We start from the raw sequence: 12,583 nt of genomic DNA on the forward strand, positions 1-12,583 counted from the left end.
GCCACTCTTAACCACTACACCAAACTGCCTCTCAAGTCAATAATAAAAATTAGCAACACAAAAGTGAAGTATATAATGCAGTATGACAGCTGCTGCTGGAATAGAAAGTGGTGTGGGTATAGACTAGCTACCAACAAACTTGGTTCCAGCATACTGCATTTATTATCAGATGTCCAGAGCTACATGTGTGGACTGCAAAGAGCATCTCAGAAATACAAATTATGCAGAAATGGTAAATTTGGGTTCTATGGAATGGATTGCTTACAAAAGAAGAAAAACTTTATGAATGCTGAAAAAAAATCTAGAACCTGTTTTTTAAATGCTTTAACTTAAAATTTGCTGCTTGGCCACCAGGGCTCGGTTCTGTTTGTAGTTATTCTTTCCTTCTTTGTGTATTATTTCCCCTTCCTCCTTTTTTGTTTAAAATTATGCATCAGTGATTCCAGTCATGCTGCTGCAGTAAAGACAGTTGAGGATGAATGATCAGAATACAATGTGAATGGACTTTATATTTACAGGGAAATTGCGGATATCTTTATAATGGGGGTGTTGCTTATTTTATGTATTTAGCTTATTTATAGCCTGCCTTTCTCACTAAGACTTGGCAGATTAGAGTACAGAAAGAAGAGAAAATGTAATCATATAGCAGGACACTAGAAATGCAAAATTAAATGACAATGTGAACAGCAAACTGCCCAGGCTGACGTAGTGTTAGTGATGCAGAATGTGGGTTTACCAATGCAGTACTCATTCCACACTCCTGTATGAAGGCACCCTTCAGAACCATTCTGTCCCACTGCAGTTCTTATTCCGTTGCAAGAAATGCCCTCCTGAACATTTTTGCTTTGCACATTTTGAGGAATGATAGTACTGTGGGAACCTTCTTGACCTCCTCAGGCAGACTGTTTTGCAAGATGGGAGCCCCCACGGAGAATGCATGTGAGTGTGCAGTTGCTGATCTTACCAGTTTGCAAGGAGAAGCCTTTAGAAGGTTTGGCTTAGATATCAAAGCTGCCATGTGGAGAAAGAGTCCCACAGGTATGCAGCCATGAAGGGCTTCGTAGATGATAACTAGCACCTGGAATTGAGCCTGGTAACTGATCGGTAGCCAATGGTGTGACAGCAGGATGGGTGTGACACGCATGTTTAGCCTGATACTACTTCTCAATTAATACAGGAAAGGTGGAATTTGGAATAGCGATTGCAGTTTATGGCAGATATTATATGGTTGGGGATGAGAAAGCTTTATATTCTGTCACTATATGGTGGTATGTATGACTTCTTTTCTTGGTGTGTAAAGTTTAATCCTTTCCGTCCTTTTTAATTCTAGTTTCTCGAGTTGTAAATACCTACGGCCCTCAAACTAGAAATGAAGTTGCTCATGGGTCCAGTCATAAAGCTAACACCCTCCTTCGTGACTGTGGGAATCAAGCCATAGAAGAGCGACTGCAAAATATTGAAGCTCATTTAAGGTTACATATGGGTTAGTAGAGAGGCTTTTTATATTTTGGACTCCGTACATTGTGATTCTTTCAGAAACAGGCAAAAATGTAAATTCATAGCATAATCGTACAAAAGGCTACACTTGTCTCCCATATGCTGTACCACTTAGTTTTTGGATTCCAAAATTACGGTGAGAAATGGATTAAAGTAGCTGATTCTGGTAGGCCTAAATTGTACAATAAGTACTGTAAATTGCACTGTCTTCTCAACTCCCACGTCCTCCTTAGGAATCATTTCTCTGCAAGTATTCACAATCACTTTCGGCTAGCTGAAAAGTGGCATACTGCTCTGTAATGGTGGCTTAGGATCTTTTTATATATGGTAATAGTAAAAGCCTCTTTTAATTACCTCACATCACAGCCATTGTTACGCTTTTGTATTCTGCTATAATCTCTTGAAGACTGACTTTTTTCAGTTAGTCACTTGGGGTGATCAGCCTGTCCATGGAAAGAGGATTCTATATCCCTTCCCATTGCTTATGGCCCATCCATTGTTCTGTTTTTGTTAAGGGGAAGGTGTCATTGAGGGTGTGTGATAGGGGCTTGATTTGTGGAGACGTGCTGCATGTATATTCCACTTTAGGCTCTGAAGAGATTGTACATGACTACTTAAACTTACAGTGAAATCCTAAGCAGAGTTACTCCAGTCTAAGCCCAGTGGGCTTAGACTGGAGTAACTCTGCTTAGGATTTCACTGTTGATCATCTCCCAGAAAAGCTGAGAGGACAGAGCTGCTATTACAGTTTAACAGACTAATTAACAACCAATCATTACATCACAAACTTTAACAAGAGTGACCTTAATTAATGTCACCATTCATCCATTTTGTAAATTGCTTTGAAGCCTTTATTTAAGTGAAAAACCCACTAACACATGAACCTGCTGGGCAGCCTTGCCAGGTCACTACCACCTTCAGTTTGCTATCTGTAAAATGGAAATAACATATAACTTGCAAGGTTGTTTTGAAAATGAAGATTAGGTGGAATAGTGTTTCCTATCCTAGGTCCAGGATACAGACTAATTGTAAATCTGAAGTACCAACTTTAATTTTGTCTACTGATCATGTTTTGTTTTCAGTACAGTGCACTTACAAAAGGTGACATAGAAAGTATATAAATATAGGTGTTCAAAAGAAGAAAGACTGTAACTATAATAACAAGATGTAGTTAATAATAAATAAATGGAATGAATGCCACTATACAGGCCACACAAACAATGTGAACAAGCTATTAATTCTATTAATTCTTGGTAAATAGAGTGGCATAAATGATATTTTCTGAGGACCAGAGAAATGGAAAAAGGGTCTTTGCCACCCCAGACGGAATGAAGAGGCAGACGCAAATGTTGGGTACTAAAGGCCATTTATTTGACAACAGCATAATAATAACGGCAAGGGCTAAGCTAAGCGGTACAGGTCAAGCCCTGGGGTCATCCATAGACCTCCGCCCTGACCCGTCTGGGCGAGCTCCTCTGCCCCGGACACAAGCCATCCAAGGTATGGCTGGCACTCGGCTGGCCAGGCGTATGGAACCAGCCTAATAACCCCCTGCCGTCAAACATGAGGGGCCGTACTTGTATGGGAGGCCCCATGCGGCAGTCTGCTCTCTCTGCTGGCAGCCGTCAAACAATACCAGTGATCCTGACAGACCCCGCTTCCCTCACAAATGGGGACGTGCCAAGGGTGCTCACCGGCCCACTGATTTTTTCCAAACTCTATCCTGCCAATGCCAGGGCCAAGCCTCTGCTTATGCCCTTGTGCCCCGCAGGTGGTCTACCACCAAACTAAGCCCTTGTCACAAGTCATTAAGGAAAATGCCATTGCCCTTCACTGAAAGGTGAACCTCATCCCTTCAGTAGAGGTCCGCAAATTCAGCCTGAATTTGCGGATGGGGCAAATAAATCCCTAAACCGCCCTCCATTGCTCTGAAAAAGGCTCTGTTGGCTTTCCGCCTAGCCCGTTCAATCAACTTCCGATCCAAAGCCTCCCGCCACACACAACATGGAAGCATTGCGGACCACACAATCATTACTCCTGGCCAGCGCTGGCTGACCACCCGCAAATCGGCCTCTGCTTGGATAGATAGGGCTCTTCCTTCCATTAAACCAAGGTCATTCCCAGCCAGGTGAATGACTAACACTCGGGGTGGAGGACAAGTCCTCCCTTCGAACAAAAGTGGAAGCAGGCCCGGCCACCTAAGGCCGCGACGACCCTGCCATTCCACTATGGCACGATCACTCAAACCCAGCTGGGTCCCTACCACCGTTCTTTTAGCCTGGTGGGCCGCCCAGAACACCATGCTGTGCCCAACGATGAGGATCCTCAGCCTCTTGTGGCGCAGCACAGTTTCTGCAAAGAAACCAAACACAATTTACATTCCTGACGGGGCGAACATACGTACGATAAGCGGAGGACTGCCACCTGCCCACCTTCTGAATGGCTGACTCAGGGTAACCCATAGCTGCGGCTGTAGAGGCTGTCCCGATTCTAAATGAGTGGGTTCCAAATTTCACACCAGACAGGCCCAATTTGGCCAGCGTGCGTCCGGTGACCTCCCAGAACTGATATTTTGTGAGGGGTTTTCCATCACAATGACTGAACAACACCCCAACCTCATCCCCTCGTGTTGTCATGTACTGCCACAAGGCGGCAACAGGGCAAATCTCCTTATTACCACAACTCCCCAGCACAATAGCCGATCCCCTCCTTGACTGATCAGTCTTTGAGCAACGCACGGTAATTGTGAGCTTGTGCCCCGAAAACTTAACATCTTGGGCCAGCAGAGCCTTACCTGATTCATCCTTCAGGGATGAAGCCACTAACTCACTTACCCGAAGGGCACTGAAAAATGCAGTTAAAGAGACTGCATGGAACAGCTTCTCCTCAAATCCAGAACTGTAAATGCAACCCCAAAAAGAATTCAGTCCCAACAAGACAGTAGGGGAAATAAGTTGCCTGTCATCTCTTTGATGCCCGGCCTCCCGGGACCAACCCTCAAACATCTTATTCGAAAATCACCTGTAGCTTCACTGAGGCCCTGAGCTTTACTGGCAAAGGCCAAGGCAGACAAATGTGTCCTAATAGACTATTGTTAATCCCTTACCTCTTTGATTGACACAGAACTGCATCAGATGTTCCACAGGAACTGGCCATACCTGATGCAGCCCTGCCGCCTAAACCCTACAAACTGGCATAACGACCTACCATAAGCCCTCTGCGTGCTGGGTGCCATAGCTAGGTGAATTGCCCTGTATGCCTCCATCTTCCAAACTCCCACAGGCCCTGGGGCATCCGAGCTGGCAGTGAGTCGGCCTTGGGGGGCAAACTGCTGAAAACGCTCCAGCTGCAAGCGAGAGAGGGCATCTGCCACACCATTGTCCAAGCCAGGGACATGCCTGGCCAAGAACAGAATGTTCAATTGCAAGAAGCGGAGCGTAAGCGGCCGCGCTAATCTCATGGCTGTGGGAGATTTAGATGTAAGGGAATTCAATACATGAACAACTAGGTTATCACACCAGAAATGAACGATGTGATTAGACAGGTCCTTGCCCCAAAGGTAGACAGCCACCAAAATCGGAAATAGCTCTAAAAAGGTCAAGTCCCGATTAAGGCCCCTCTCCAACCAGTCAGCCAGCCAATGATCAGCACACCAATGGCCCCAAAAATATGCCCCCAAAACCCAAGGACCCAGAGGCGTCAGTAGAAACTTGAAGTTCAGCTTCCAAAAGTAAATCCCCTCTCCAGAAAGTCACCCCATTGAAAGAGTCAAGGAACTGCTCCCACACTTCCAAATCCTCCCGCATACCTCTGTTAATCCTCAACCTGTGATGGGGTAAGCGGAGAGCTCCCATAGCGTCACATAGGCAACACAAAAACTCCCTTCCAGGCGCTACCACTCGGCACGCAAAATTCAAGTGGCCCACCAGCTGCTGAAGTTCCAAGAGAGAAACTTTGTTCTGCCCTTTCACTAAGGCCAAATGCTCCCGGAGATCCCTTAGCTTCTCCAGGGGCAGATGAAATGTCTGCCGCACTGTATCCAACTCTATGCCCAGAAATGTCAACACTGTGGTTGGACCCTCAGTCTTTTCATGGGCCAAAGGGACCCTGAGGTCCCTGGTTAAGCTAACAAACCCAGCCAGGAGCCTGGCACATTGTCCAGATCCCGCCATGCCTGAAAAAAGGAAATCATCCAGGTAGTGGACAATGCCCCGGCTGCCCAGCTGGTGACAAATGGCCCACTCAAGGAGCTGAAGCGTTTAAAGGCAGCGCAAGAAACAGAACAGCCCATGGGAAGGGCGCTGTCCATGTAATACTGCCCTTCAAAAGCGAACTACAACAACTCGAAATCCGCTGGATGAACTGGAAGAAGGCAAAATGCAGACTTAATGTCGCATTTGGCCATCTCTGCAGCAACCCCACATTGTCTAACCATTTTTACTGCCTGATCAAACGAAGTGTAACGGACTGAGCACAAATGGTCGGGGATGGCCGCAAAATGGCTGCACCAGTGTAAATGGATGGGCCCAAAATGGCCACCGTCCCAAGTAAGGCAGTTGGCCCAAAATGGCCACCGCCCCCTCCCTACACTACACCCTGCCCTAGCACTCCCTGGGCGGCTGTGGAATATCTGGCCACAGGCTCAAGTACTCTGATGTATGTGCAAGGGGGGAGAACCTACAGCAAGGCCAAGCCACCTAGTGGCTCAGGCCCAACTGCTGTAGCATGAGAGAGACACCAATAACCGAGGGCTCAAAGATCCAAACGGTGTTACTGAAGGCTGCTCACTCCAGTCCCGCCCCGCCGCAAAAACTCGCCCACCAAGGACCTAAATGCTCCCAGCCCGTTGAGGCTAAAGCTGTAACCCTGCAATAGGCTGCCTGAAAACCCAAGAAGACGCCTTGGTAAGGCAAGGAAAGCTGCTCCTCCCAGCCACAGCCTCCCTGCCTCCCCGAATGCCTCTGCTCCACGCTATGCCCTGAAGCAAAGAAAAACCTGCCAGTGCCTGGCGGGCCGACAGAGCCCGCTACTCGCCTCCCCAAAATGCCTCCGCACGTGCTCCCAAGAGCAGTGCTGGCTGCTGCAAGCTCTGCTGCTTCTGCGCTGCACTGAGCACGCCGCCTTGACTCTCACCACTGCTCCGACGCATGCCACCGCAGTAGCCTTCCTTGCTCTCCCTCGCCACTTGGAGGGAACACTCCCATGTCTCTCCTAGCGAACGGCAACTGCTGGGGAGTAACGAACGGAGATGCCCTAAATGGCCTTAGTGCCACCCATCCCCACATACCCGTATGCCCGGGAGAGCAAGCGTTGCCTCTGTCTCTGCTAGGGCGGCAAAGAAATGGCTCCCAGCTTAAGGTAGCAAGCTGTAAGCCGGTAATGCCGCATTATTGTTTGAGGGTTAGACTCCAAAGCAAAACATTAAAACCACTGTCTCTTAATTACATTTGGTACCCTGAGTCAATATTCAGTATTCATGTGTATGCAGGGAAGTTTCCAACTGGGGTCCAGGCTTTTAATTTTGCTAGGAATTCCAGCAGGATACTTCTCACACAATTTCAAATTCATACAGGTTTTCCCTCTCTCTCTCTGTCTCTCACACACACACACACACATTCACATCTTGGGTTGGAAGAGTAATTTTATGGCTTTCTACTCCAGCTAGCTTTTTTGATACTTCTCTTCATTTTTGAAAAAAAAAATTATATCTAGGTGGACCAGTGCCGAAAGACATTTATCAGAGAATTAAAAAACTTGAAGATAAAATTCTTGAATTGGAAGGGATGTCGCCTGAATATTTTCAGTCTGTTGTAAGTAAGTCTTAAATCTCTTGCCCATTCATAGCCATATCCTGATGAGGGGGGTATGCATTTGTATAAAGGAACAAATAGTTGTTCCAGTTCATAAACTTGCTGCAGACCCTTTCAATGCTTTTCATGCTGATTTCATTATTTACTTGAGGTCAGGCTACCTCAAGCAGTTCTGTGGGGCTCTGCACTGGGAAAATTGACTTGTTTTTATTTTATTTATTTTACTTTACTTTATTATTTTATTTTATTACCAGCTACATAAGTGCAAATACTTCTTTTTATAAGAATTGATCTACTTATGTAAGGGGAAAGGATGCTGGTGGGGTTCTCCTGATATCCTTCAGATGGGGGTGGGGTGTGGATCGTGTGAATTCAAAGGTTCCCCTACATGGTTAAAACTAGCACATTAAGAGAAAGCTGAGCCAGAACCCTTTTTTGTTTTTCTGCAGGTGCCCCAATCCAGAGAAAAGTGTAGATCAGTCAGGGGTGCATGCAGAGAGTCCCTTCAAAAAGGTTAAAATCTCACTGATCAGCTGTTAGGGAAGACATGCAACCCACTCACTGTTCCGTTCCCAAAAAGCAGACTGTCAGAATTTTAATCTTGTGCAACTAAAATGGTGCAAAACCAAATTACTCAAAAAGGCTTTTTACTCAGATAGGAAGGTGGTATTGTAGGGAGGAGGTCTCAGATGCTTCACTAATGAGTTGGGGACCATAGACTTCACCACTGTTTCCTTATGTACTATCTGTTGCTTTAAACATGTGCTCCTATGAGCTACCTGTGCTTCATGTTGTCTTATGTTAGTCCTAGAATTGCTTATGCTCTGTTTCAGCATTTCTTCAACTCTGTATTGGATTACTGCTAATGTTATGTCTTTGTAAACGTGTATTTATTTACCGTATGGCATTGTTTATGGAAATGTCCTTAATATTGACTGAACTAATCTCACACTGTGTAATCTGCCCTGAGTCTCAGTGAGAAAGGTGGACTATAAATGACATAAATGAATGAATGAATGAATAAATAAAACTACTGGATTGTGCGGGACAGATGGAAATAAGTGCCCCTATTGCTCTTATACCAATCTAGTTGGATTGGTATAAGAGAGTTTTTTAGAAGGAGAGAATTCAGATACTAGTATTTCCTGGTCATAGAAAATAGACCCCCCCCCCCCCCCGGAAATTTACAGGATTGCCTTCTCCTATATGAACTTGTCCAGATGAAAATCAGCATCAGAGGTTCTTCTTCCAGGTTCTTTCACCTTCAGAATTAAGTCATGGCCTTCTAGTCATGGGACCCTGTTTATGCTGTATTTTCCCTGATAGCTTCTTAAGGCGCCAACATTCTTTTTCACTGAAAGTGCTACATTGAGATGTGTTTGACCTTTAAAGTTTTCAGAATTGATTGGTATTGATTGGGAGCAGGGCTCATTTCGAGGGGGAACATACAGGAACGCAGTTCGGCAGTTCCCCAAAGAGGTCACATGTCAGGTAGCCCTGCCCACCTGACTCCGTGCAATTTTGGGCCTGTTTTGGCCAGGATTGGGGCTGAAACGGCCCAGATCAGGCCTCTGATGGGTGGTGGATCACTTTTCCTCTCATTAGCGGCCTGATCCTGACCATTTTGGGCCCATTTTCAGCCCCTTTTTGCCATTTTGGGCCCAATTTCGGCCCTGAACATCCAGGATTGGGTCCAAAACAGCCGGAATAGGTGATGTCGGGGTGTGGCATATGCAAATCAGTTATACTAATGACACACTTCCAGTGATGGTAAGAGGCGTGGCATATGCTAATGAGTTATGCTAATGAGTTCCTCCAGCTCTTTTTCTACGAAATGACCCCTGATTGGGAACCATCCTAAGCTGCTTTGTTATTTACTCTTAGTTTTAGCTTGATTTTATTGTTTCTCACTTTGGGGACTTTTTAAAGTAGAAAAGTTATTTACCAAGAAGAGATGGGTGAGGATTTCTTATTGTCATAGATAATAATTTATTGTATTTGTTTTACCTATATGTAAAGATTTACTTACATTTCAGTTTGTTGATGTTTTGTAGAATTTATCTGGCAAAAGAAGGAAAAGCCAACCGAATCAAGTGAGTGCAGTTGATTCATGTATCTTCATACCTACAGATTGGGAATTCAAAAACACTCCTTCCCTTTCCATCTCCATGCTCCTCTTTTGCTAGCTTGTGGAGTAAAGTATCCTGCCTCAAGTAGTTTAAATGTTTTTATGCACACACATTGTTTGTCAGTATTCATAGTGTGTGTCCTAGAAAAAACTTAATTTTGTAAGTTTAGAGATGATGTTTGTTCACATGTGATCACTTAGGCTCACCATCAGAAATTCTTCCCTGGGGAAAGGAGTCCAGACAGCTTTGGTAGTGTTTGAATCTGCTTATTATGCTGTCTGTTGGCTTGCATGGGAAGCCATGCTATTGCATCTCCTTGGGACCAGTATTGCTGGCATGTGTGCTTCTTACACAGTATTGCACACCTGCAAGGAATTACACCAAAGGTTTGTCTGGCTCAGTATCTTGTTTTCCACAGTGACCAACTAGATGCCCTGCAAAATCCACAAATAGGAATTGAAGGCAACGACTCGCCCCATTGTTGCTCTCCAGCAACTGATACTCAGTGGTTTGATGTTTTCAGTGTGGAGGTTTCATTTTATCCCTCATGGCTGATAGCCAGTGATAAGTCTGACTTACATGAATGTTTCTTCTCCTCTTTTAAAGCAAAAGTAGTATCCATCATAACCCCAGAATTCTAGTATTTTTGGAATGAGCAGAAAGTTTCTTTCCACTTAACAATTCCTGCTTTCTCTCTCTCTGTTTAATAATCACCTTTCAAACTAAATATTCCAAATACCTTTCACCATTGGGAAAAGCTAGTCCCATTACATGGATTGACTAATTGATATTTGTATTTTGTTAGGTTGTCTTATCTGTTATCTGCCTTGGGTGTTCTTTTCAAACAGAAGGGCAGGATATAAATGGAACAAATTTTCACTATCATCTGACAGTGCTGCCATGGTATAGTGGTTGGAGTGTTGGACTAGGATCTGGGAGACTCAAGTTTAATTCCATATTCTACTGTGGAAGCTTGTTAAGTGGTCTTGGGCCAGCAGACACACTCTCAGTCTAACCTCACAGGGTTGGAGTAAGTATAAAATAAAAGGGAGGAGAGTTATGTAAACTAGTTTGGGTCCCCATGGGGAGAAAAGTGGTATATAAATGAAGTAAATAAATCCCCTAGTAGTACTGGATCTCAGTTATTGAGGGTGGTTGGAACTGAATGTTCTTCTTTCTAGTTCTTCCATCTATCAAGTATTCTTTGTCTAGCAATGAAACATTTGGAGCTAGAGATAGCCTACCACAGTCATAGTCTATTAAAAATATTTGAAGCTGTGCTAAATGTTAAATTCATGTTTCCTTTCTAAATTACAGAACTATTCTTTGGTTGAACTTGATGAGAAGATCAATGCACTTAAACAAACATTACTAAGAAAAACAAATGAAGACAGGCCCAAAGTGGTTGATCAGCTTCTCTGAGACTGATGTGATTTCATTGTACTTTCATGTGTGCTTAATTCTTTTAAGATTGTCTGAGTACTGTTTATGTAGGCATTGTAGAAAGGAAACTAAACAAGTACTACAAACTTGTTTAATTGATACTGGCAACCGAGATCAAGTAAACTTCTTCAGAACGATGAATGCTTTGGGAGTAGCCTTATGACTATCTTGTCCCTTCTGTTTATAAATGGAAGGAATACTTCAGTTTCACTGTGTAAAAGTAACAATATATTTTATATGTGATGTCTGTGAATCAGACAGTGTCTTTGTGACTATTGTTCTATCCAGAGACTATATAATATGAAATGTGGTTTCTTAATTTAACTTATATAGCTTTTTGAAATAAATGAAAGAGAATGATAAAACTTGTGATAACTAGGAAATCAACTGCAGTTTTCATGATGGATTTAATGGGATTAGGATTAATTTAGTGGGTCTTCTGATGGAGGAGGAGAACAGAGGATTCTAACTTCGGTTTGTAAATTGAAGGAAGAGTTACCCACATAGTTTGTACTATTCAGCAATGTTCACTGCTCTGAGTGGGCACTAATCTGGCCAGAAAGGTGGTATATAAGCACACTGTTGTTGTTAATTTTGTTTACTTTGTCTGACAGTGGACCAATGGTCCTTCCCAATCTTTGTTATCTTAAGGACCTTCAGCTACAGATGCCAGAATTGAAGGTGTAAAGTATGCATCTCCAGTAAGCTATAGGAGCTACAAAAGGAAGAAAATAATCTAAACACTCTATACACCCAGCTTTTCAGCAGCACAATACCAGTACTAGACCCACTGCTGTCACACCAAGTTCATTAATAGATAAAAAAATGTAGTTATGGATATTTTCAAGAATATTGCGGACAGTATTATTGGGCAGTAGCAATCATCTACTTGAAGGCTGCTGTGTGGCATTTTGCTCAATGACATGTCCTAGAACCCATCTAAAGGAACCTTATACTGCTTTGCAATTTCTTCCGTATGCATCCTGCCTCCTTTTACAGGGGAATAGGCAGATCAGCAGTTTATATGTCATTGTTGATGTCTGCCACGGGTGTTGAGGCAATCATGCTTATTACCTGTGGGATTTTTAGTTTCAGTGCTAGGGGAAATGAAACAGTGAGCATACAAGCTCCCTGTGAGGTTGTCTGAGCATTTCAAATTCCAGTTAAATGGATAGACCAGAATAAGTGGGGCAATAGGTGCTGCTATAGGTTTGTTAAGAGTACAGACCAATAGGTGTTCCACTTTCCCACATTGAGTGTCACATTGTTTGTATGTCTTTATATGCTTTTATTTCTGGTTTAACTGTTTTAATGATGGGTAGTTGTTGTTTTGGTTAGTTTTAATTATTTTAAAATGTGGTTTTATTATGTATGTTTTAATTTGTTAGCTGCCTTGGTAACCTTTATAAAGGCAGAAAAGTGGGATGTACATTTTGTTAAATAAATAAATAAAATGATCAGACTTGTAACTAAGATTGGAGAGAGAGTTTTACAGAGGTGAGCTCCATTCCTCTCTAATTGAAAGGTGTCTTGCTCTGAACGCACATTAGCCTCAGCCATGCACTCTGGGGCTCACTATAGTGTGTGGATAGAAACTGACCTGTCTTAGAAGGTATATGTTTGGCTATGTTAAAACAAGAGGCGTTATGAGCTGATCTGTTCTCCCTGTCTAACTAAAGCCTTACCAGCCATTACAGTTATCAA

The 12,583-nt window shown here is 43.5% G+C and overlaps 1 protein-coding gene across 2 annotated transcripts in view; it reads left to right on the forward strand.

Moving 5' to 3' along the window:
- Window positions 1-12,336, forward strand: part of MBIP (MAP3K12 binding inhibitory protein 1) — a 33,858-nt gene extending 21,522 nt beyond the window's left edge. The window contains exons 6-9 of one of the 2 annotated variants that reach the window (XM_054973007.1): window positions 1,331-1,483; window positions 7,210-7,307; window positions 9,362-9,400; window positions 10,754-12,336. In XM_054973007.1, the coding sequence (XP_054828982.1) occupies window positions 1,331-1,483; window positions 7,210-7,307; window positions 9,362-9,400; window positions 10,754-10,858 (395 nt within the window). In that variant the 3' untranslated portion in view covers window positions 10,859-12,336. Of the gene's footprint in view, window positions 1-1,330; window positions 1,484-7,209; window positions 7,312-9,361; window positions 9,401-10,753 lie in introns of both variants that reach the window. The other variant, XM_054973008.1, reaches the window with a different exon arrangement.
- Window positions 12,337-12,583: the final 247 nt, after the last annotated feature.

This window comes from Eublepharis macularius, chromosome 2, assembly GCF_028583425.1.
Source record: "Eublepharis macularius isolate TG4126 chromosome 2, MPM_Emac_v1.0, whole genome shotgun sequence".
Taxonomy (NCBI): domain Eukaryota; kingdom Metazoa; phylum Chordata; class Lepidosauria; order Squamata; family Eublepharidae; genus Eublepharis; species Eublepharis macularius.